The 27,265-nt window shown below is 39.8% G+C and overlaps 1 protein-coding gene across 1 annotated transcript in view; it reads right to left on the bottom strand.

Moving 5' to 3' along the window:
* Positions 1–577: 577 nt before the first annotated feature.
* The window catches only part of IL1RAPL2 (interleukin 1 receptor accessory protein like 2), a 371,598-nt gene continuing 344,910 nt past the window's right edge, over positions 578–27,265 (bottom strand). Inside the window, exons 8-11 of the mRNA XM_071757741.1 lie at positions 22,236–22,381; positions 16,986–17,129; positions 12,920–13,090; positions 578–3,954 (exon numbers count right to left, since the gene is read on the bottom strand). Of these exons, the coding sequence (XP_071613842.1) occupies positions 3,257–3,954; positions 12,920–13,090; positions 16,986–17,129; positions 22,236–22,381 (1,159 nt within the window). The 3' untranslated portion in view covers positions 578–3,256. The remainder of the gene's footprint in view (positions 3,955–12,919; positions 13,091–16,985; positions 17,130–22,235; positions 22,382–27,265) is intronic.

Raw genomic sequence — 27,265 nt, forward strand, 5'->3', positions numbered from 1 at the left:
TGAAAACAGCAGATACCAAGCATGATAATAAACCTGCCTGAAAATGAAGGTGCCTCAGATCAGAAGCCCAGGGGGTTGCAGGAAGGGGGTTTGCTGCTGGTGGGTTTGTTGCTGGGGAAGGCACAGCCTGATGAGCTGGGGGTGCTGGGGGCTGCACCAAGCCCTCAGGGTAGTGCCCTGGCCTCTTTCCCAGTAAATCCCAGTAAGTACACAGCTTCAGAGAGACAGAGGAACACAACAAACCCTTACGCCCTTCAGCTAATGAAGTTCACATGAATGAGCTGGATGATTTTTGCCACCATGGCCCTGATCCAGCTGCCACTGCCACCACGAGAGACCCCACTGGAGGGTTGCTGCAGAGGAGATTTTCACAGTGGGACAAGCTCCTGGGCTCTGTGCCACCAAAGTCTCACCAATGGATGCATTTTCCCATTTTACAGTATTTTTCCAGACCCTTACGTGCCACCTGTGGAAACATTTGGCCTCTAGCACATCGTGCTGGTTCTACATGAAACTGAGTCAACGAGTGTCCTCCTGAGCTCCAGAGCCCACACTAAAAGCAGAGGGGGAGAGGCAGTTCAGATTCATGTATATATTGTCACAGTACTCTATACACACGTTGAAATCTTAAAGCAGATTGTGATTTGTCATCTATGACTAAAAGATATTGATACAGAGACACACAATGTGCTTTTGCAAAATGACAGAAAAACTGTTCTTTCCATGTCACCTCAACGCAAACATCACTGCATTTTGCTTTTGAATAGTTACTGCTCTAAGAGACATATTATCATCAGGTAAATGGATTTGCTACCCATATTAAGTCATTGTTAATAAAAGAAGCAGACCAACCTGCATATGTTTGGGGTTTTTTTCTTTTTTTTCTTTTTTTGGAGCTTGCATGCTTAATACAGAACTAGCAGGTTTAAAAACTTGCTGAACATTCTATGTGAATTAACCAGATTCTAGAGTAACGTGGAAAGGAAAATAATGAAAAGTACAGCTTTTCATTTAAACATATGCAGCTCTTTTCATGCAGGGTTTTCATTTAGGTTTTTTCCTTTTTTTTTAAAATTACACTTTGCATTAAAGAACATAACCAGTGTAAACACAGTCTGTAACACTTATAAAACAGTGCAAATCTTGTAAATTTCTGGGAGGAGGCTGACATACATCTATTTATAATGGAGGTAAAATCACTTTCTTTCTCAGTAGAAAAATACGTATAGTAAACACCTATGTGTTTGGAACTTAACTTCACAAAAGAGCAAGTTATAGTCTTATACTGTGTAATAAATTAACATCTTTTCTAGATATTCATTTTCAGTGTTCAGTGTCAAATGCAGAATAATGCTAGAAAAAAACCCATGAGAAACATGGAGTATTTAGAACTAATGAAAATCTTACGGATAATCACTGGTGCAAGAGGGCACAGAAGAAAGAACTGGGGAAAGAAGCAATGGAAAAATACTGACCTCTATGAATTATTGCACATTTGAGATCATTCTCATGGCCTTTGGGCCAATTCTGGATACTTTTAAGTCTTAGGTCAGTGTTTGTTTCCATTTGACTGTAGGGTACAATTTAAGAACCACTGCAAAATGTCAAGGATTTGCTGAACTTGTTTGCTGATGAAACCACAGGCAGCTGAGTGCAGAGTGCTAACCTTTATTCATGCAATCAAAGAGAACAATGCTAAAAACACACTGAAATAAAGGCAATGTTGCCTGCCATAAAAATATTTTTGGGAATTTGCTCCAGCAGACCCTACTGAGACAAAACTCTCATGTGTACTGTGTTTTCATTAAAGTTGTGCCAAATTCTGCAAAACTGCCTTCTGCCTTCATTATTTGGAGTTTTTGCCTTGCATCCTGTTGTTTCCATGGTCTGACCCTGCAATCCTTAATCAACTGAGTAAGGAAAGCTCTGTGAAACAAACTGGTCCAAAGGAAACTCAACTCACTGAGTAGTAACACCTGAGTACTTCTCATCCACAAGAATGTTTTCCATGAGAGATAAATGATAGCATCCTATTTGACTGATGGGCCACTCACATGCAAGACCTTACCAGCTGCTTTAAAGTATCATTTTTCACTGGCTGCACAGAGAACAGGAATAGTCTTGTGTCAGCAATATTTAAAAAGGTGCATGAATTAAACTGACAGGTGATACACACAGGGAGAGCTGTCTCAGGTGATTATCATTGCAATTGAAGTCTGACTAACTAGTAAACCTGAATAATTTAGCACTTCATCTTTGAATATTGCTGTAATAATTATTTTCTATTGCTGATGTTCTCTCTCACACACACACACAAAATGTTAATTTCAAATTGTAACCATTTTTTGGGGGGAAAAAAAATCCTACATAAAATTACATTGAATTAACTACAAATCTTAAAAGAGCTCAAGAGATCTAGAGAAATTTCAAATAAACGAGTTGACTGACAGGTTAATTTATACTTAAACTGTTAAAAAAAGTCATTAAAAATCTGCAAAAAATTGTGATATAATCTATAATTGACAGAAAAATTCTTTAAAATCCTCCTAAACATCTTCTGATATTCTAGTAAGTTGCTTAATAAAACCACATTGCTAACCATTGACTAGGAATACAACATGCCTCAATAAAAAAAATTAAGAGATGCTGATGTGAGCAGGTGATTTATTCTGCAGCAACTGTTACTATGCACTTTATTGATAAAGCTTCATCTGCATTGTTTCAGCTGGTAATCTTCTATAATGTACTTGCAAGACAATGTTACCTGGAAGGTTTCCTTCTCCTTCCATTTGAGAATGATTCACCCCTTATGGGCTGTGCAGGAGATAAGAATTTTCATAGCATGGTTAGAATTTCAAACCGTACCAAAGTCTATAAGAAAAACCCAACAACTTCTGTGTATTTCAATTACTACCACTTAAATATGTATGGATGTTGGAGATCATATACAGTGACCTTTTATCCATCCCAGATTGTAAACCTATTGTAAAAAGATGGGATGTTTTTTCCATTCTCCCTCCTTTTCAAAGAAGCAATAAAACTGTACATTAAAAGACAGGAAGGACATTACTGAGTTACAAAAGAATGCCCCCTTCGTCAATAATTTGTAAATGTAAACAAAAAGTTCAAGTAGAAAAGCAAACAAATGTGCTGCTGCTTCAAATGGGTTTTCTCACCCCACGGGGTTAGGGCAAAGTTCTTTAAAAATGTGTCTTCGTGGCCGTCATGAAGCATCTCAAGACAGTCCTGATCTTCACTACCAAATATCACTGGTGAAGCTAAGCTCCTTGGCTGATAAAGGTAGCAGTGGGTTGTTCCTGTGGAACTCCTGGGGATCCTTCATGGCATTGTTAAGAGGTAGCTGTCCATTGAGTAGTGTCAAGGGGATGTTACAGTACGTGTGGTGGTTGCTTATGGAAGCTATGGGCAAGGTTGCTGCTGACACATCGTATTCGTAGCCTCTGCAATAATGTCTCATTTGCACAGAGTCTGCTTGATGGTAATCAGTCAAATCAGCTCGGGATTCTACCAATGTGGCAGAAGTGCCTGTGACAGCAAGGGAGGGCACAGTCTGGAGGTCTCCAAAAAGGCCCTGCTCTGCAGAATCCAGGACCTGATGCCGAGACACCACCTCCTTTTTCTTCCCTGGCATTTCAAAGACCAGGCGCTTCCAAAACTTAGAATTCAGTTTGCTGCTTTTTGGTCCTTTCCACTTGACCACTGAGAGAAGTTTGATGGTGTGCTTTAATGATTCCACTTCGTGATAATTCACTTTCCCTTTTAACTCAGTACATTCAATCAAAATAACTTTGATTTCTCCACTGACTAGCATGTTATGGAGTCTGTTTTCCATCTCAAAAATACTCCATCCTCTCCTGAGAACATAGTCTGGAGTTAACACGATAATGAGTCTTCTGCTTTGTTCAACACATCTTGTGAGATCTTCAATGTATGCTACAAATTATAGAAAGAGAGAAAGAGGAAAGAATAAAGAAGTCTATTGCATCAAAATATCAGGCTTGCAATCAAGTATAACAAAATCCCACAGCTTACTGATCCACACCATTTAAGACAAGGGGCATTTCACAATATACTCCAATGAAAATAGGATCACGTAGCACCTCATATTTCTATTTATGGAGTACAAGTAGAAAAGTCATTAATACCACCGTCCATCCTTTACTGTTTTCCCCTGTTTGTCTCAACAGAATGACATTTACACAATATCCTCACTGTGTAGATGCATTAGTGGCGAAAAATTAACTTACTGAAAAAATATAGGTCAAGATCAATGTAATATTTGTGTAAATCTAAACATTAAAGCTGGTTACAATTCACATTGCACTGAGGGAAGCAGTTCTTGTGTTTCAGATGAAAGGACATAAGGGTGCTGCGGGGTGTATGAACAGTGACTTGCAAGACCTCAAAAAGAAATCAACCCTCATCACATGCAGAACTTGTGCTACTGCATAGAAGCATCATGGTAACTCTTCTTTCTTTAGGTACTGACCACAAAAGCACAACAGCATTCTTTGTGGTCCAACGGTCTGCTTTAATACCACAAACCTGTGCTTCTATGTACCCCAAGGTATCAACAGAAACTTCACAAGTGACAGGAACAAATGGAAAATTTAAACATATCGGTGGCGTTTATTTATTGAGACATCAGTGACAAAGAAAATAGTATTCTTTTATTCATGCATGCCAAGTAGTTGCAAATGAGCAGTGTAAGCAGAAATGCCAGCCCCATCATTAGCTCCATGTCAGCTTGTTGAACTACAAAATATTCTTAAAGTTGGACTTAAATCCCCAAGTTTCACTTTTCCCAGGGATGGTAGGGAAGAGAAGCCAATTACACTGGTCTGACATGGAAGAGGATGGCAAAGAGATCTACTTACAGACCTGACCCAAAACCCATTCAAAGGAACAGACTTCAACAAACTTCAGTGGGTTTTGGGTCAAGACCAGGAAAATGAAGTCACTTGAAAAAAACAACCCACTAAGTTCAGGAAAGTGTTCATTGTTCACATAGCATTGTGATTGCAAGCTTTTTTTTTTTAAAGTGACATGAACCTCTTGACCATGCTACTCAGAATGTGCCACCTGACAAGAGAGGAGAAGCATGTGTTATAAATGAAGACTTGGACACAAGAGCTGCACAGAACAGATCTTTACTCAGCACAGGGCAGGGCCTCTCTTACACACACTGCCCTCTAGCAGAACAACAATTACAAATAACATCATTCGTCAACATCTGTTACTGCAAGACTCATTTTTATAGTCCCAGGCACCATACCACAGCATGCTTATTCACACCACTTCCAGTAAAGTAAATAGCTACAAAATAGGCCAACAGGAACATTCTAAAATAGCTTATTTTCATGAGACTGAAGGCATAGTTAGCATCAAATCTGCCTTTGCCAATGTTTTATTTCACCACTTAGCAGCAAGAAGAATTTCTTTCACAAATGGAAAAAAGAGGCATTTGCAAACATCCCACAGACACACAAAAATTTAAGACATACACATACAGTACAAATGTCTATGCAATAATCCTGGCTTATAGTTAATGTTTTATGACTCTTTAATCATGCAGCATTTACAGTTTGGTTTGCTTGGGTTTTCCTTAAAATATGTTATGATGAAAACCCCCCACATCGTTCTGTGTAAAATAGTTACTCATTAATGAAAAAAATTCAACATTAAAATCCATGGGAGAGGCAGCGAAGAGGGGAGAGAATCAGCAACAGTGAGAAAATGATAAGCAGAATTGGTGAAACAAAACTTAAGGAAAGGTAGAAATGTTCAATACAATGGAAAGAGATTATCCCAATGTATCAACAGCTCAGACTCTTCATTTTCTTCCTTTCTTTCTGCTCCCAAAAAGAAAGAATTTAGGTGGGAAGCTTCATCATTAGAGGTTGAATCTGCAAGATACAGTAAAACAACAAACTATCATGCATCTTTCCTGAGATACATTCATCCCTCCTTCAAACAACTCAGAACACTGCTATCTACAAGACAGTTCTCTGCAGGACACAGTTCTGGTCAGGAGCAAGTATCCAGATTAGTGCTAAGCACAGCCATGCATATACTGTATGCATCCAATTAAAAACAACAAGAACCAACAGAACAAACAAACAAACAAATCACTCCACTTTCATCTCTTCAAATATCCAACAGTGACAGTTCCAACAGCAACAACCCAGCAAAAATCCATTGTACCATCTCAATCAAAAACTCACCAGGCTTTGCTTTTAGTCAAAGAAGAAACGAGATAGGAAGAAGATAGGCAAAATTCTCTATTTTCTCAGATACTTCTCCCCTCTGTGCCTCTCCCACACCTTGGCATGTCCATAGGACTGGATATTGCAACAAGCCAGAGATTGGGTACAGCTGACTACACAGACACCTCCACAAGTGAGCACCAGGTGCTCCTTCTAACTGCAGCTGGTTCACTGACAGACACGGCCAAAGCACAGGGGGCTGGTGGTGCACTGAGGGTAAAACTGTGTGAGAGGAAACTGGAAACCCAAATGAAAAGGCAAACAGGTTTTCCAGCCATCTGGTCCAAAAGTGCTTAGGACTTCAATAACTTCAGCCTGGGACTACTACTAAAGGTAGGTGACAACTTCCTGGAGCATATGGTTCCATTGGGTGCACTCTACAATATGCCCAATGTGCACAGTTTAAACATTTCTCAGAGGAAAAGCCCAGGGAGACCAATTATCATCTGTGGAAATTCAAGCTTTATTTTTTGCAGTGGTACCATACTGACTGCATAAACCTGTGAGCTGCTAAGCCACTCACACTGCTTTTGATTCAGAATTTGAAACTGCTCAAAACACAGCACTTTCAAAACACTGAGCAGAGATTTCAGGAATGATATCACCAACTAGGATCAACTGTAAGGTTTCAGACCAGTATATTTTAATCAGATAAATATAATTTTGCTGAAAATTCGCTTTCGCCTCAGAGGGTGTCAACTTCAATGACACTGCATTGTAAAGGGAGAAAAACATTGTCCCGACAAAATCTAAATGGAATTATTAATTTTTTAATTTCCAAACACTGTATTTTATCCTAAACTAGAATGTAAAAATATACCATCAGCATTAGAATTAATCCACTTGATTTTATTGAAAAAGAACATTTAAAGTTTCGACTCTCTTGAAACATTGTTTTGCAGTATGGCACAAAAATTGGTTTCAAAATGGTAGCATTTCCCATAGGTCATAAAAATTATAATTACAAGTAGCTTTCAGTAACTTCCTTGCATCATGTCCAGTGCAAAGCCCCAAACAGGGATGGACTGCAAGCAGTTTTAGAGCCATAAACAAACACAGGTTTTTGCATGGTTGCCCCTTAATGATGAAGACAGCTCACCTAACAGCAAATACGTGCCCCTCAAACACTGTCAACATGTAATGATGCTGAACTGTAGTTTGAAGCACTGAAGAAGTTCAAGACATGTGCCCTGTTTGCAATTGAAACACAAATAGCTGCTTCCTGAGTCTACCCCCAGGCTGGAAGGAAACCTTGACAACCCAATGTGAGAAGAATAAGAGCAAGGAAATTAATGAATTAATGAACTGAATATTGAATATGAAATATTCAATACTGAATAATGAAAATAATGAACACCATGGGCACAGAGCTGCTTGCACACAATGTCTGAGTAACCAGATCCAGGTGATTTGCAGAGGCGGCGGAGGGAAAGAACACCAGGAATGACATAATGTCCTATGGATATTTTTGGGAAGCATGGTTTGCAGGACCACAAGAACCAAACAGTATCTATCATCATCCTCACACTGGCTGGTTCCTGGCAGTCTGAAAATAACCATCCTGAGGATAGGCAGCATGCCTATCACTTGAGAAAGTTATTTATAGAAGAACAATTCAGTCCCGGCTTCCTAACTGAATAGTTCCCAAACCCTAGGGTCTGATTACTTCACTATAACAAAAATGATGACATGTTTTGCTTTTCCAATTTATTAAATACCTTTTGCTTCTGTTAGCTCAGAGCAGAAGAGCAATGCAGTTGGAACTGCTGAAACAGAGCAGGGTGATGACCCCTCTCCAGAGGCAGCCTGAGCCCAGTCTGAGCTGAGCATTGGCTGATGAGTTCCACATAAAGAAAAAACAATGCAGACACACAGCCCTCTCAGCCAGTGTCACACTTGGTGTGTTTGACATGGCAAAGGACAGAGGGATTAAAGAGAAGGAAAGCGTGGTGCCTCTGGGGATGTCTCCTTGCAGGCCAAAGTGTCTGATGTGGGTGAATTTTATCAAATTGTTTTGGCAATAGGTGTTGTAATAAAAATTCTGGGGATTTAGAATAAGAAGTCATTAGACTCTTACAGGTTAGAAGGGGGCTTTGGAGGTCTCCAGATCAATACCTTGCCCAAAACAGGCCCATTGCTAAGGGCCTCGTCCAGTACAGTTTTGCAGACCTCCAGGAGGAGGTGTCTTCTCATTATCTCTGGGTTCTAATCCAATGCCTCCCGACCCTCATTGTGGGGACAATTTTACAAATGTTTAAATGAACTTTTCAGTGTTGCAACTGGTGGCCTCTTTTTCAACAACTGTGCACCTCCTATAAGAATCTATCTTCATCTTTGTGCTTTCCTCTGGAAAGACACAAATAATTTTCCTCCTGGAATTTGTCTTTGTTGGCCTGTTCTTCAAGAAACTCTGAGTTCTTTTGCTCTCCACTTCTACTGTGTGCTCCATCTCCCTGGCCATGTGCCTTCAGTGCACTGTTACAGGGTACCCAGCATTTCTGGCTTTTATTCATATTTTTTTCATTCCTCTGTATCCCTGCTACCCCAGACCCATGTCTGGCATTAAGTGTAAGATTCATATGGACACCTAGGTACCTCTGAAAGGAGTCAGTCTACTTCTGTTCCACATAAATGGTGTTCCCCACTTAACTAGGGCTCCTTGGGAACCTCAGACACACAGTTCAATGGAGTTTTCTTCATCCAGGAACCCAGAAAGATGGAATTTACCAGGCAAAATTGACAGAAATCAGCAGACAAAACTAGAGTGCCAGAACTGCAATAGTGACAGTGCTTTTTATCATATTCCTTAGGTGCTCTTCTGCTGACAACCTCTCATTTTTCAGGTAAAAGCAAAGATTTTTATTCCACCACCACTGTTCTTTTCAGTGCCTGATCTTTATACCCTGAACTGAGCTGGAGTGAATTGCATGTTTTTTTCAACTCTGTCAAGATCCAATGAGCATATTCTTAAAGAGCAACTAGATGATGCTCTAATAGACTCGTATTGCTGGTATTAAAAATCCAACTTGACAGTTTTGACCTCTTCACTTTCAGGGTTTAAAATAATTTGCAGAAACCATGTGAGAAAAATATCTTCCTCTGATGTAGTCCCAATTTTAGAAGAGTCAGGTGCAAATAGATCCTTTTCTCTGTGGACACATCATCCTTAGCAAGACAGAAAATAACTCAGGTAAAACAATTATTCTTATTCCCCTACCCAAGTATTCAGTCTCCTTAGGTCTCAACACTGAATTAACAAGCTCACAAAGCTTGAGAGTTTGCTTGCTGTGGGAAAGGGTTTATTGAAAAAGCCTTGAAAACTAATAGGGTGGAAAAAATGGTAACTGCTAAGAAACTTTAGTAACAACTGCAACTACATCTTAGGCATCTCAGTCTCCTTCTCCAGGCTACCATGTTCCAGTAAGCCTCAGTTACCAAGGCAGAAGGGTATATGAGCTGTCAGCTTTGGCAGAAAAAGGACATGCACTCTATTAAAACCAAAGAATATCCTTTAGGAAAGAATAGCTTCCTAGAACATGCAACTCAAATCCTGGGCCAGAACTTGGTTTAGCAGTTTACAGAGCACACTGCATTCCATGTCCCCCTGCCATGTCACCCCTCTCCTCTCCCAGCCTGCACACACCTGGCCTTCTGTGTGAGCAAGAGCAGAGAAGCAGTGCCTGCCTGAGCCTGGTTTCTGCCTCACCAGTCTGAGGAGCTGGGTCCCTCTGTGCTGCTCTGAGGCAGCTCCAAGAGGCTCCTCAAAGGTCCTTGCTGATCACCACCCTGTGATCAGTTTCACCGAGGCCCTTGGCATCCTTCATGGTCATCCTCCCTCTGGGACAAAACACTCCACTGGGGTAACATTTATACCCCAGCAGGGCACAGAAACCAACACCTACTGCAAAACCTGACTCAGTCCCCTCTGACCCAGACTCTGCATGCCAGGGATCTGCTTCCCAACAGTGAAACAGTGGCCTTGGTCCCCAGAGCTGTCACCTTTGTCATCAACACCGCTGGTCCATGGGCACCCCTGAAGCAGACAGACCTCAGCACAGAGAGGAAAAGCAGCACTTAGATGTGCAGAGCCAAGAGCCCACTGCTGGTGCCTGTCCCAGCTGAGGCACACCTGGCTGTCATCTCTCCCTCAGCTGCACAGGGACACACAGCGCCTATCATAGCTTTCCCCAGAGGTTAGAGAGAAGCCAGATGGACAAAAACATTATCAAACTTGTCCCTGAATTTTTTTCTGTAGTCAGCTTTTTAGTTTGTTGAGAGCAGTGTGCAAGAAAGCTAACAAAATACTGCTTAACAAATCTATTTTTTGCTCGCTCTAAAATCCAAGTGGCAGCTGCAAGTTGCTTCACGCCAGGAAGCAAGTGAAATAATGCACACCCTCCTGTGGCAGCACCTTAAAATTGCAGAGATTATATGAAACAACCAACCTTACAGAACACATCTTGTTACACTAGTGGAATGGCACACATTAAAGTACACAAGATATAGAAGGAAACCCATCAGAATGGAAAGAGGGAAGCGTTACATTATGCTGAAAGTCACCGACACCAAAATAGAAGGAAATGCAGTACACCTGAGAAGAGCTATTTCCTAAAACAGAAAAGAGAACTGCTCAAACCTCCATTTTTCCTACAGAAATCTACCCTGAGAAGCGATATATTTTCTCATATCCACCACTTTTTGAAACAGTCACTCTAAAATACACTATCTTTACCTCTGGAGTTTCCAGCGGGTCCATGGCACTGCCTGCTCTCTTCACCAAGCACTGCAAGTCCTCGTAAAAGTGGTGAGCAGGAGGCAGAACACAGGCACACAGAGCACACAGAGCTTGCAATTACAGAAGTCTGAGCCTTCCCTCCTTCCCCCAACACTTCTCCTTCCCTCTTGCTCCTTCAAAATAAAGTGCCTTATCCCATATCTTTCTCAAGGCTAAAGGAGGCACATCACACTCATTCTGGTTCCACATTTTATTCCGTGTTGTCATTATGCCTGATTGAGCATTCCTGAGGCTCCATGTGTGAGAATCAGGCCCTCTCATATTACTGAAGAAGTGAGTTTAAGGGAAAAAAAGAAGTATTACATCTGTGAATGTTCATAAATGAGAACTGACATTTTCAGGTACTCTACATTTTCAGGAGAGGTTTAATGAATACCCAAAGTGATGACAAGTGTTTGCTGAGTGTCTGACTGACAAAAATAGACAAGAATAAAATACCATGCTGGCTAGTGCAGCAATTGGAAAAAATCTGTGCTTCAGTATAGTTACCACTGAAGGACCTTTAAACTCTTTAACTGTTTGGTATGAAACAACTACTTAGAACAGTTTTGTGATTTGTAGCAGAAAAAGATAAATTTTCTCTTCATAATATCTAAATAGGCAGTGCTACTTGCTTGTGCTGTCAGAAACAAGGAGGCTCTGAGCCAAGCCTCCTTTCTGGAATATGCCCCTGAGGGAGTAAAATTCACACCTTACAGTGGGGAGCAAAAGGAACATGGGAAGCAGCCCTAACCTAAGAGCTGCAAACACCACATCACAGGACTCTGCAGGATCTCTGACTCCTCTTTACCAGTGGTAAAGGATTCAGAGCTCTGATTTCATCTCCCTCAAACGTCAGAGAAGAAACAGTCTCCAATTTCTGGGGCAGCCACCAGGTTTTGGCAGTAGCAAGGCAGCAGAATCAAGTCTTTTGGCAGGCAAGTTGCTAATTCAGCCCTGAATTGAGAACATCAGGTTTGAGAACATCTGCTCCAGCACATCCATTGCTTTGTTTTCTTCTTCATACCTATACAGTAGCTTATACAGAGAGTTGTTCATAACCTCCTCTAATATTTTTCATGGAAGTGAGTTGCAGAAAAAAAAGAACTTATTTTAGGATTTTAAAAAAATATGATATTAAAGCAAATATACCGTGCATTCAAATTCATCAACACAATGCATATGATTCATGGTCTTTCTTGTCTATTTCAAAAAATAATATGGCAGACAAGATGAGAAAATTGTAGCAAAGAAGGCATTAACTGTTAGTACAGACATACCAAGATGCAACTGAATCTTCAGACATGGCAGCAAAACTGATTTGAAATGGACAACTGAATTGCACCATCAGCATGGAAAACAGCATCAGATCACCAGCTGTATGTACTCCTCTGAAGAGTTAGCATTAATTACACAATACTAATTACTTACACAGTACCAATGCTGCTCAGAAATACAACACTTGGTCAAAACTTTAATGAAAAAATTGCATCTATAGCATTAATTGGGAAACTATTGTAGCTATTTATGAGACTTCAAAGATAAGAAAGAAAAAAAAAAAAACACAACAAAAGAATGGGAAAATTTTTACTTGTAAGCTGCTATAGATAAATAAATAATAACTGGAAAAAAAATTCCCATTTTCAGTGCTAAGATAGAGACTACAAAATAGTTTTGGAAATCTTCCTACCTAGCTATCTTTGTCCAACATATGTCCAAATTTGCAGCATGAGCCAACTTTTTCAGTCCTCACAAGAGCTTCACAAAGAGAGGTTTCCCATACCTAGTACTTATCACACAGTCCAGACCTTCAGAACACATCAGAAAGAGTTAAAACTGAAAGGTCAGAAATACTTACTTCCACTAGGGATCAGATCCCTATCCGGAATGAAGAGCTTGTATCCATAGTGCTTTTCTAGAACATCTGGCAGAATTTCAAGTGCAAACTGCTCCTCTTCATTATTATCACAATCTAATGCATCAGGATCCACTTTGGTGTAAGAAAGATATGCATCATATTCCTTGTTGTCTGTAAGAAAATGAAATTCATGTTCAGCCTGCTGTATGCACAAGCACTATAAAGAATATAGGAAAGTAGCAGGAAATCATATTATTCCTTGATTCCCAAAAAAGTTGTGACTTTTCATAGGAACATATAAACTGTTTTTTGATGAGAAAAATTTCAGAAACAGACAAATATCCATCTCCATTCAGTTTTCTTCTGCATATTGAGCTAGTTAGGAACTCTACTCCATGTGGTCAAAGTACACATTCTGCATCTGAAAAGACTGCAAGCAAAATTTTGATACAAACACTAAAGCTGGAACTTTTAATGTTAATCCTTTACATATTGCTAATGGAAATCTTTTGTTTAACTCCTTCTCCCCAATAGTGCTATGATTATGCAAAAGTCTTGAGTGTGGAAAAGGTTTTGAGCCTAGAAAGTTTTGTGCAAGGAAAACTTCCTCACACAGATAATTGTGAGACAACACATGGCTTAACTCAAAGGAATAACTGATTGTGCAGAAACAATGGCAAACAGTCTAAAGCATTTTTTTCAGAAAATCTGGTCGTTTTTAAAACCAGTATCATAATTTTAGACGTCCCTTAATCCAGGGTATTTTAAATACTTGGGGCTGACAGTAAGAGACAGATATAAAACTCCAAGAAAACTCCAAGAGCAAATGGGGCACAGGGGAGACTTGTCCCTCCATTTGCCTGCAGCTCCGGAGTGGAGCCAAAGCCTCATCAGAAGGTGGAGGCAGGCGGTGGGTGACAGAGGGATCCCAGGGGTTTGGATAGAAAGAGCAACACATCTCCTCCCTCTGCACAGTGCTGGGGCTTCTCTCCAGCTCTCTGCATCCCAAACACAGAGCTGAGAGCCAGCAATGGCACCAGGAACAGAAGTGGCATCACTATGGAGCTTGGGATCCTTGCTGGGATCAGACTCTCACTGATACTTCTCTTCGCTGTTACTCTGCAGTGGTGGAAAATAGTATATATAAAAAAGTCAACCTCCAGCAATTAAGTGTCCATGGAAGAGCACAGCTGCCATTATTTACAGAAAATGAAAAATCAAATAGTTATTGTTGTGAGGACAAACCTGCATGAATGGAGGATTGCTGAGCACCAATTATCTGTAAGGAATAGTGCACATGAAAGCAGATTACAGTAATTTAAAATCATCAATATATTCTGATAAAAAGCATAAAAAGCTAATCAGTATACAATACATTCCTATATGACCTTGAAATGATTGTTACTTTCTTACAATTTTGTACACAAAGTTAGACCCATGAGGGTCAAAGCTACAGACAAAGCATGTGAATAATTACAGGTTTGTAAAGGCAATTTGGGCATTGTCACCATGGCTGCATGTAGGGAGGTCCACCTGGCTTGCTGGTACTTCTCTGAAATCATCAGCATACAAAAATAGCAGTTACCAATGAAAAGATGACAGCTGAACAGCAAAGAAATAAAGGCCACTCAGCTTTGGAGGTCTGTGCAAAACCTGCTACCCTGTCTGTACTGAAACCTGTCAAAACCTTTTACAAGAAGCCAGTCATCAAGTGATCTGGGAGGCAAACATTCCTGCAGACATTTGAGAGCTCTGCAAAGGCAGCAAAGCAACCCCTGGCACACCAAGGTGCCTGATCACAAGGCAGTGGCACAGAGGCAGCCAGGGACTGTGTGCCAGCAGCCCCAGAGCTCCTGCCCCTTCCAGCTGGTGGCACAGGAGGTGCCCTCTTCAGTCACCTCTCTTCACAAGGCAAGCCAGACACAGATGGAACTATAGATTTGAGTCCCTATGCCTGTGCTACATCTCTACTGTCTCAATTCCCTCTCCACAAGCTTCACATACACAGGACACAGCAGAAGGACCCACCCGTGCTCGCCCATCACTTGGCTGTGTGCTCTGGAGCCATTTTCTAAATGGCTTCCCTTAATCCTCAGGATCACTTCCTCCAAAAAAACTGCTATGCACAACACAGGAGGAAAATGCATCTAACATTGCTTACTTAGGATATTTTTTTAGAGCAAATCTGTTGAGTTCCAAACATTCTATTTTAAAGAAACACATATATATATGTTTCAGTATAAACTGAAAATGACCCTGCAGTTGCATCTATACAGCTGATTGCTCAAGGGAGCTCTCTGCATTCCTACCACAGCCTACATAAGCAGAAAGAAATATTTCCATGTATGCTTTGACTTGAGTAACATTCTGCCTCCATCCTTCATTCTGCAGGATCAGAATGAGACACAAAGCTGCAATAATTCTAAAATCATGCACTGGAAAAATAAAAGGTTGTTTTTGGAATTAACATGCACACCAAATCTCCTATGTACTCCTGGGGCTTCCTCTAAAAAATAGGAAATAATACGGCTTCATAAATTAAAAAGTGATTGAACCAAAGTTACATGAATAAAAATGCAGCAGTTTCACACTGAAAACACCAGGCAAATGAATCAAAGCAATCTGGAGAAGTTACCACTTTGGTGTGAGCCAAGAATGTTATACAGGTATCAACCCAAGGTAAAGTTCTTCCAAAAGCAAATAATTTCACCCTTTACTTTATCTTAGGTATCAGTATAAACATTGTGTACTACTGTATAATACAAAACCAGCATAATTTTAGGTTTTCCCTCTCGTATATAATGATTAAGAAAGAGGAAATTTCCCAACCTCTGTTCCTGCTATTTACCATTCTACACTCTAAAATCCCCTGGATGTCATTCCACTTGTTCAAAAATCCTGTTTTGTCCAAGCAACAAAAATTTTTGGGAAAAAAATCATCATGTAAACCAAAATCCAAAATGTGGATTTCATTGTAACAAAACATTTTCATGCCATCTCTACCCACCTAAACAGAAACATTTTTTACTTTGATAACAGGAATGCTAACTGCAGAAAGGAACAAGGCAGTGAAAATGCCCTGTTATTGTTTGGGCACAATAAGGGAGAAATGTTCCTTTTTGCAAACACATTATTGTTCCTAGCTATACCATTCCAGGCTGCCTACATGACTCAGAAGTGTTGCAGGAGGCTACGAAACGTACCTGTACTTGAATACTGCACTCCAGGTCTTTATCAGGCTAGTTATGTGCATATTAATAGTATTTTAATTATTCTGTTGTAGAAATGTTAAGAATATAATAATACGGTTTAAAGCACTTGGATTTAGTTTTTCAGGGTTTACTCCAGCTTCATAGGAGCAGAATTGTTCTACATTCAGGAGAATTAAAGGTTCAGTTTCAAAATACCTGTTTAGCTTTAGGCACCAAACAGAATATATGTTAGTGAGAGGGAAGAAGGAGGAAGAACATTGAAGAACAGCCTGGTTTGTTCCTAACCTCTCTCTCCAGGCATTTCCAGTGTACATTTCCACCACGTTGTTTACAGTTTCTCAGTTAACTGAAGTAATAACCAGTTATCCCCAATAACAATCACCTCTCACGAGTTACTGGAGTTAGTTGGCAGCCTGAAGACAATTCAATGGAACTGTATAATGAAAAATACCTGGTGAAAGGGCTGCCCAGAGTATGGATCTCAGGAGAAGAGACCCAGGGAACATGTGGCACTGGGACACATGAATGTGAAGAGCTCTCCTGAGGACTCATTTCACAGATGAGATTCAAGCCTCAAGGACAATTCTTCTGGGTCCCATTGGAGTTACTGCCATGCTCTGTGGCATGTAAGTAAAATCATATGACATACATCTGACATATCAGTAAAAAGACTCATTGATTTCAGGGGTTTTTAGGAGAAGGTCTTAGGGCTTTATACTACTGGGTGCTTAGTAGTTTGAATTTAAACATGCAGCAGGTATCTTTTGAGATTCATTTCATTGGAGAAGTTTCATTGCTTCACCACTTTGAAGTATTTCCACTGCATCTATTGAGCTTCCTGAGCAACTGCTTACCCTCAGCTGCTTCATCTCCTCCAAAGTTCTGTCTGTAGAACAGCATTAACTCTATGTTGTAGCACTTATAGATGGTCACAAGCAAAATAAGCAGAAGAAGTATTGCTCCCAGGCCTCCAGCAAGCTCTATTTTGTAGATCAAATCTAAAACAGCAATGAAAGACACCAAGATTATGATCTTTGCAAGCCTTATTTGCTTTAATCCACTGTACAATTTCATATAAAATTGTGTAACTTCCAATTATAATCACTGTGACACAAAGGATGCCTAAATTTTTTCGTTCATTACTTATTACTTAACTTTACCAATTTACTCCATCTACTGCCCATCTGAAATCACCATCCAGAATGCATTTGAGGCTATAATCATAATTCTTCTACAAGGGCAATATGTAGTGATTTTACACAGAGGATTAATCAACTTTTAATGAGGTTGTGGAGCTTGAAACTTCTGTATTGGCAGAGTGTATCAAATGCTGTATGCAGCATATGAGAATATACCAGACATATTGTACCCCATCTGGGAGGCTCTAGTCTCCCAAAAATTATTAAACTTGAGTTTTATATTTGTGAAGGCACTGGATGAGCTGATGTGAGCTGCCAAGCCAGGATTTCAGCTGACTCACTGGAGAATGAACTGAGCATCCAGAATGCCCAAGACAACATGAGCTGCCAGGAGCACACATCAGGCTGCTAAGAGACACTTTGTTTGAGTTGTGATGGCTACTAACAGAGTTCTCAAATGTTTCTTTAGTACACATTATACTTTAATGGTAACCAGTCCTAGTTAAAATTTCCTACTGGGATGCTTTTGTTAGGGAACACCACAAGCAGTCTGCCTCAAAGAACTTCAAAAATTAATCCAAATGCAATTATCCATCTTTTACAGCTGGGGAAACAGAGTCATAGAAAGGTGAAGCAACATGTTCAAGGTAATTCAGCCAACCAAATGCAGAATGGGATAAAAAAACCCCGAATACCAGTGCACTGTGCTACCTGATGACTAACTAATGAACTAGATGAGACACTAACTTTAACAGGATTGCTCTTGAGCCTGAAATGTCCTCTGAACACCATGCTGCTCATAACACCACTTGGCACGTTACTTAGCCATAAACACAAAGGATAACAATTTGACAACAGCTACCTCTAACAGCCTGTATTGGTTTAGCTAAGACATGATGGAGATATTTACAACTTGGGGATGTAAAAACTTCAATGCAGGAAAGACAAAGTTTTGGTGATCTTTACGCTTCTAAAGCTTAGGTCAGGAAAAAAAAACTGGTATGTAATTTATGTCACTTTCAAGATAAAAAGCAAATTAGTTGTCTATCTTTTGGGGTTTTTCTTGTGTTGCCATGCCTTGTATTTCAATAATTACCATCAGATGTCAAGCTATTCCCAGTTTACAGTATCTCTGATGTCTGTCTAGTAAGAATTCATGGACTAATAAACGGAAAAAGTCTCTTATAATAGCTATTTAATCTCTCTCAGAACACAGGGAATTCATGAAACTTCTCTTACACTGCATGATAAATTTAGCATATGCTCTGGGGATAAATCTGGTCAACTGGAGAACAGAGTTGGTTAAAATCACTTTTCAGGGAAAAAACTTTTTTTTGTTGCTGTTGTACTGTATTTTTTTTTGTTGGGCAAGTGAGTTGGCAAAGCTACCAAATTGGTAGCAGAGAAAATAGGTAGCAGAGCTGAGCCTTGGTCACCTGTAGTCCACAAAGGAGCACAGACCTGTGTCTACTTGCTGGGGCAATGGCAGGGAATCAAGTAAAAACACAAAATCCAGCTCAAAAGGCAGAATCAATCTGCTTTTCCATGTCTTCTATTTATCCTACTGCTCCATAAACTCTCCTAGAGTCCAGAAATAAGGAAGCAGAAAGCCAAGGCTTTGGGGCTCCTTATTTCCATTCCAAGGTGGAGACAATGGAGAAAAACCTCAAAATGTTCAGTTTTCTTACCTACTCCAGCTCTTAGTCTCTGCCTCTGATTAATGCCTCACTCCTCAGTGGTACCCGCTGAGCGCAGCAGGGAAGGCAGCACACCCAGCACTAGTGAAGGAGTTGAATCTGGATTTTAACTATAATAATGACTCAAAATTAGTAAATAACAACATGCTATTAATTTCTAATGTAAACTAACATAAGAAGAATGTGATAGCAGTCAGTGGTGGTCAGATCTCAGGAGCATGGCTGATTCTGTCTCTGTATTGGTAGTTTTGGGTGTCTGAAACTGGAGCTGATTCTTTTTCAGTCAAAAAATAAAATTAAAAACCCCAAGTGAGGATGCATGCTCTGGGGCTGTCTGCACACTGGTGTTGTTCAGCTACCCTTCTGGCATGCTCTGAAAGCATTTGTGGGGACTGAACCACCAATACAGCAAAAGACTTCAATATATTTCGCCTTAAATATTTGAAGAGTTCCTTTTTCTTTCTCTTAGTATGGGCTTAAAAATAACCACCTTTAAGTCAAAACAAGAATTAACTCAAGAAAGTCTTACACTACAACTGTAACTTAGATGTAGGGCTTATTTCTGGTTCTTATCCAAGCCTTCCCAGTCTAGCAGGACCCATGACTTATCCTGGCTTGTGTACACCTGCTCTGCTGCACTCAGGTATGTGAAGAGAAGGCAAAGAAAACCTACAGCACTGGGACAACCTGGGGACAAAACAGAGTTACAGGCACCTCTTGCCCAACAGGGATGACCCAGCCCTTAGAAGGTGAGATTTTGGAGGGAGGGGGATTTCTCTGACTGAGAGATCTGTGCTTCCTCTTCACCTTTCCCAAGCACCTCAGCACCTGCAAAGCTGCAGCAGAAGACAACAGGAGCTCCTGGTCCCTCCTTTGACATGCACAAAGGATGCTGGCCAATACTTTGTACCTCTCTTGCCCTGAACTCTTCACAGAGTTATTACTATTCAGTAAATAGAGTTGTATTTCCTAGCTCAGGAACTCTACAGTAAAAGCCAAGCTGGAGAGAGCGAGGACAAGAAGTAATTATATCAGGTTGCAGAAAGGAAAAGTTTGCTTAAGAATTTAATAAATAACAAACAGGACAAGGGGATAAGCAGTAGAAGGACACAGTGCAAACACTCCAGTTGTTTAAAATGACACTTTAAAAGCTTGAAAATCAACTACTGAGAATGCCTGAAGGGAATATAAGCTTTCTATAGCCACAGTGCAGAGAGAAGTGAAATCATAGCTGAGAAGTGATCCTTTGCACCTCTAAATTCTGTATTCATCAGGGCTTCTGCTGTAATTTCAGCAGAGCTCTGAAATAACTGCATTTTCTTGTTATAAATAAACCTAGCTTGTTATTCTAATATATGCAACGCAGCTGAACATTTAACAATGTCAACACAGATACACTTACTATCAGCTGTATATTTACGAGGTTCAGTGGATGGAAAGGTAGAATGCTTTTTCCACTGAAAACTGAAGAGGTTAATCTTTTACCATGATAACCACATTCCTCAATTAAAGCTGTGACATGCTGGCAGTTCAGATGTTGAACACACATTTTGTATGTTCCACACCACAGCTGCAGGCCCTGTTTCTCAGAGCAGTTTGCACCTTCCATATTGTGCTTTATGCTCATAACTTAGTGTAAAGTATAACCTAGGCTGGGCCCTACTTTCTGGGAAGACATAAAACTCTCACATATAGAGGAAATCATAAGCAGGACTTGATTTAACAGGTTTTGACAGGACTACATACTGTATTTCCATACATGTAATCTGAGGGTCACATGCAAGAAGAGCAAAACCAGAGGATTTTAACCCAAAAGTATCCTTTCTTTAGTAGTTTGGGTTTTTCATTTGGTTTTGGTTTTCTTTGTTTTGTATTGCTTTTTGGTTTTGTTTTGTTCAAATTCCACCCCTCCCTCACATTTCATTTTACACACACACAGTCCTGTAACACAGTGTTTAGCATCCAGCGTGCCTCTAGGTGAACTTATGACTACAAATGTTTTCCAGAATTCTGGTGCCCCACTACAGGAGCCTTGGCTGCTCTTCCAGTCCTTCAACCTGGCTCCCAGTTTCTTTGTCCCATGGTGACCTCTACCCTGTCTCTGAGGTCAATCTGCAGCACACACAGGGACTGACAGTATATTTAAACATTTCAGAATGGTGACACTTTTCTGGCATTTTGCTGGGACAATGAGAATGGAGAGCACTGGGGTTTTTTAGCAGACATGAACACTGCAATTGACAATCTGCTGAGAAGCAGGTCCTTTGCCTTTGCAGTCTGAAAGCACTTGTGGGTGTGCCTTGTGAAAACATTTCTTCTCCTTTTTTGAATAGTTAATTCACAGCCAAGAGTAAGGGTAAAGATCTCAGTAATGTGTTAACTCTTTAGGCAGCCTCCTGTCTTATGCCTTAGAGTTTTCACCCAAGTGTGTAACTTTCCTTTGCCTTCCCAACAGCTGCTTTCTTAAATCTTTTATGCTACCTACTACACTGTATCTTAGAGAGATCACCATCAAACTGAAATGTCACTCTAATTATGAACAGGAGGGGTGATTGAACAAATAATATAAGAACTGTAATGAGATACTGTTATACTCTTTATGATAATGGTTTCTACAAATAGTAAAGCATAGTAGCAGCTTTTAATTTGGACATACAAACCCAAATGCTTTCCATCCTGCTACAACTAATTTGTCAGTAGTGCTATTCCCAATTGCAGGTACAGTACCAAGCAAAGCAACCAAGATGGGTTCATTCTCTGCTGATTTGTAGCTCCCACTGCAATGTTTTAATTCCCAATGCAGTTGAAATCAAAGTGGATGTGAAACCAAAGTCAAAGCTTTCAGTGTTAACAGCAGAGCCAGGAAGTTGAGAAATATGAGAATGTCTGACCTCCCTGCTGAGATACCTGCTCTGAGAAATGAACATTTTAACTCCATCCCACAATTACAAATCTGATCTAGTCAATCAACTCTGGGTCTAATTCATAGGTTGTTTAGATCAAAACACTTTCACTGAATATATTGGTGCTTTTTGGATGACTGTGTTACAGGCAAGTGTGTCACCTGCAAGGCTGATTCACTAAAGATTAAGGAAAAAATTGTGAATTTTTTTCACAAATGGTAAACAGATGCTGGAACACAGACATACTTCAGCTCCAAGTGGGCACACAGGAGTCCAGCCCGGCTCAGAAAGGTCAGCAGAACCTTTGCTACTGGCTGAGCTGTTGCTGCAGAGGCAAGAACAGGTCACAAAAGAAAGGGAATTACCTTTCTTGCGCAGAAGGACGCTGGCGTGCTTCCTCCCATTTCTGTTTTCCACATGACAGGTGTAGTTAGCCAGGTCTGCCTCCTCTACTGCATCAAAGATCAATGTCAATTCCACTTCTTTTTCTCCAAGATGTTCTCTGATGAGTCTGAAAGGGAGGGTACAGTTTCCGCTTAACTGAATGAAAATTAAATAACTGAATTAAATAACTTTGCTTTGCCAGTTTGGCCTCCTTCACTCCTGGAGAATGACTTAAAAGACTCAAAGAGACTTCATAGAGGGATCTTTCATGAAAACCAAAAGCCTTTTTCTCCTGCCACATCTGAAGCAAAGAGCTGCATCATAGAATCACAGAATGCTTTGGGTTGGAAGGCACCTTAAAGATCATGTAGTTCCAACTCCTTCCACCAGACCAGGTTGCTCAAGTCCCCATCCAACCTGGCCTTGAAAACCTCCAGGGAGGGGGCATCCACAGCTTCCCTGGGCAGCTTGTTCCAGTGTCTCATCACCTTCAAATTAAACAATTTCTTCCTAATATTTAACCTAAATTTCTCCAAGTTTTAAACCATTTCCCCTTAAGAGCAAGCAGAGTGGCAATGAGTGTACAGCTGCATGTGGCTTCTTTACCTCAGCTCCACCAGAATTAAATGATAAAACCAGTATTTCTTTTAACAGAAATGATAAATACTCACTTTCCAGAGAAGAAAATACTCAATGCTAAGTCATCACTGAACAAATTATAAGGCAATATTTTAAAGGCTGGGCATTGTGATACATGTTAATCAATCTGGAAAACCAATTAATGGAGCTGTGCCAGTCTGTTGAATTTTCCTCTGTTTTGGGGGGCTAGATCCTTACTTCAAAAGAGAACAGTGTCTAGAGCAAGAGCTCTCTACTCTTTCTGAAAAGACAGAGATTTACAAAATCTCCACAAGGTGAAAAGGAAGTTCTAGCAGACTTTCAGGCCAGAGGTAGAGTCTTCTCATGTCATTGTTCTAATGTGAACATGAAAAAGAATGCAAAGTGAAAGCAAGTGTTTTCTGAAGCTGACATTAAGTCTAAAAATACAATATCCTATTCTCTCAAATGGCTTCTTATCAGCTGCTCAAGAAAAAGTCACCAGTCCTTTAAACAAAGAAATATAACATTAAGTAAAATCTGCTGCATAACATGTAAGGGGGTAAACACAAAGTGAGTGGTGCCCTTGCAGCCCCCTGTGAACTCACCACTGCACACAGTACTCCAGGAAGTCTTTTTTCCAAAAACACAGTGTTCAGCACTAAGAGGTCAAGTTATAAAAAAGATTCAGGTTCACAAAAAAAAAAAAAAAAAAAACAAAAACCAGAAAAAACCAAACAAACACACAACTGTTTTCTCTGGAGATTGATGGGAGGCAAAAGGACACCAAATAATTAACCATTGCAAACTTGGGGCTGCATGGAAACTGTTTCTGGAGACCTTAAGGATTTTCAGTGACAACAACCAACCACCCCAAAACAAACCAAAGGTGGTTCAAGGTTTCCAACGTGCACACATTTTCTATTGCACATGATTTCATATGACAAACATGGACCTCTTAATTTGAAAACAAATCAGAAATAAAGTACATAAATAAAAAAATGCAAGTCTGACTGCTAAAACCCACATATTTTCAGTAATATTTCATACAGTACAAAGCCTGTAAAGGTTTATGTGATCTGACAAAACTCAGAAGACATACCAGAGCAGCCACAATAATTCTGACTATTTTACTATGACTGTGTAACTTTGAAAGAAGCAAATGGACAAACGTTAGTTTAAGAACATTTAGAAATTTTGATTACATCTGTTTTGCAAATTCACTCCCACTTATTGTGTATTTTTTGCATTTTTTCATTCTGTCCCTGAGTCCAAGTGCTGAAAATAATGCAACATAAGTTTAATTTGTATCATTTCTGGTCAGAAAAGAAATCTGGCCTGATCTGTTTTGCAGCCTCAAATCAGGCTAAACCACTGGAGGTCAGACAAATCAATTCTTCTTTACCTATTAATATTCCATATGCATTTATAGAGAAATATTTTAAACTCAGGAAAGTCTGTCTTTGTTAGTAAACAATATGCTCCACAACTGATGGCCCACACATCATGCTACAAGGAACAAATAAGATCATTAACAGAAAAGATATCTGGGACATTAATCTGGAGCACTCTGTGAATGTTCAGATTGTCTTGTGTTTACTATAATCAGCATGTTTTACTCAGGAAAAAAAAAAAGGAAGTCAGATTACAATTAAGATTAAAAATTTTATTCTGAAGCTATTTAAAATAAAATAATAGACCCTTAACCTAAATTTAAATCATTCATGATCAGCTAAAAAGGAGCTTTTATAAAACAGAATAAGTATTTGGACTGAGAATTTTTTCACTGATTTTCATGCTAATTGCAATCCTTAGGAAGAAAACTCCTTAGAACAGGATCCAACATGAAAATGCTGACAGACACTTAAACATTATGCTGGTAGCAGTGTGGAAAGCTCTAAGTTAAACCTTTCATTCCTGATTTTTATTTTCTCCCTCTTTTTTATTTTCTTTCCCTCTTTTAACCAGTACTTGACAGCTATCAATTCATTACTGCCACAGAAATAGTTTCAAGCACCTACATTTTCTTAATATGTGTGCAGCCTTTTATTAACTGCATTTTATATTTGGTTCAGAGAACTCTGATAAAAGTATATTTTGGGGAGGAAAAACAGTACAGTAGCAACAGGTAAGACTTTAAAGATGCAAAAAAAATATTTGCTGCACAGCCAGAAGGTGAAGCTCTGTCCCTATCTGAGTTGGGGGAAACTTCACCAGCAACACTGCCAACACATGCCAGCTCTCACAAATTGAGCAAATAATGGCTGTTTTTTCTGGTTAGGTGAACAAAATGTAAGAGTAATTACACCATTTAGTAGATAGGTAAATCAATGGTGCTTGACAACTCACAACAAACAGGATGGAGAGAGAGAGAAGAAGTGGGTGAAGTAAAAACAATAGCCAGTGCTTTCCTTTGTTCAAGCTTGCTTTCTTTTTGTTCAAGCTGAAGCATTTTCTTTGATCTGAAAGAAACCGTTTTAGCTACAGATTATTTCTCAGTTCAGAAAACACAAATTAGAAACAAAAGTGTCATTTCAGAACACAAATGTTTTCTTTAAAAAAATATCTAAAGTTTTGGATTTTTCAAATCTTTTGTCATATTTCTCCATGTATTTAATACTAAATTAAATCTGAAGCTAAAATACATTTCCTTTGAAACAGCTTTTTTTCCTATTTTTCAGGCTCTGTCTGATCACAGACAAAAGACCATAAGAAAGCTTCAGCTGATCCTCTTTACAAGAGCAAGGCCTTGATTCTAAACCTTTATTAATCAGCATGCAACTGGGGGTTTATAAAAAAAGAACCTTTAATTCTTTCTGTAGTGGAGGATCTGTACTGTGAACAAGGGTAAGAACTCTAGTACCTTCTTCAAGTCCTTATCAACTGTCTGTAGAGTCATAGAATTCATAGATGAAAGGACTGATCTGTGAGTACATAAGTACCTCTCCAAAGAAAAGTCATTCAACTGACAGCACAGCACAGCCATCTTCCACTGTCACTTTCCTGCAGTGTATTCCTCATTCTCTGTCCAGAATTGTCTGCTTGAATATTATAAGCTTTTCAGGAGCACACAGCCGTTTCCATACTTCTCTGAAAACTCCTCAGCACATTAGCCAGGCAGTGAGGGTAATTCTGCCTTCTTCTCTCAGCATCCTCTTCTGTCAGAATCCAGCACCTCACCTTGTCTGAGCATTTTGCACCCATCAGTTGACTTGTGTGGGTGAAAAGACCACCCACACATTAAATTAATCAGCAGAAAGAAATAAGGCTGCATATCAAAATATCCCCATTCACTTCTTTTCATACCTCTGGAATGAATTAAACTATTTCCAAGTTAAAAATGAAGAAGAGAGGGGGAAAGAAAGAACAAACATGCACTACAAGTTGAGCATTATAGGCACCTGCAAGCTGCAGTGTTGACTGAAGAAGAAAAAAAAGCAACTCATAGGTGGTAGAGAGAGTAAGACTTATGCCTGAAAATACTTGTTTGCTGTGGCAAAGAGACCCTGTTGAATTTTTCTGTGGGCTTCTTTGATAATTAGGTACAACTGAAAACTCTGCAGGCAGGCTTAAAACCCTCATTCATTCTTTAATAGCCTTGGTTCACTTTACATGACATTTTTATTACTGCTGTGAAAAGCCCACCTGGCAAGCAATGCCTCATATTTGGGGATCTAAATTTAAGGGAAGGCAAGGAGAGGGTTAGAGAAGGGGTCATCACCTCCAAGTCCTGCAATGCTGTTTAGTTATTTTTAGGCTCTGTAGCAAGGTCTAATAAATAACAAGAATCCCAGAGCTACACATGTATTACTTATGGTGAAGTCTGCTTACAAAAACCAGTGTCACGGGTTGGATTTAATGGAATGCTCGAGTCAGGTGCACCCTTACTGCAGTGCCTTCAGAAAACAGACCAATTGACTGCTCCCTGTGCATGCCAGAGGGATGGAAATCAGGGATGGATCTGTACTCAACCTGTGCATTAATCTGCAAACCTGAACTCTCATTGTACAAGACAAATCCAGCGACACAATGGATGGGTGCAGTTCAGGGTAAGAACAGCACCAAAAATTGAGGATATGACTGAATTTCTAAATCAACTTAAGACAGAGGATGCACAGGGAAAATGTTAGATACTTCCCAAAGGAACAACCCAGAGTATTTTGGTTTGGTTATAACAATTCCCAGTTACTTGTGGTTTCTCACCATTAACAGAATTATGCTGATAATGCCTATCAAAGCAACCAGATAGGAAAAGCATTTAACCAGCAAGCTCATCGTGGCTCATCAAATTTGAAACATACATGACATTTTTTTAAATACATCAATAATACAACTGGGCAGAAGATGTGGGCTGGCTCAGGGCACTGACAGAACAGTTAGTGCTGCTTAGCTTCCCTGAAGCAGCATACCTGTA

Source organism: Heliangelus exortis, chromosome 14, assembly GCF_036169615.1.
Source record: "Heliangelus exortis chromosome 14, bHelExo1.hap1, whole genome shotgun sequence".
NCBI lineage: Eukaryota > Metazoa > Chordata > Aves > Apodiformes > Trochilidae > Heliangelus > Heliangelus exortis.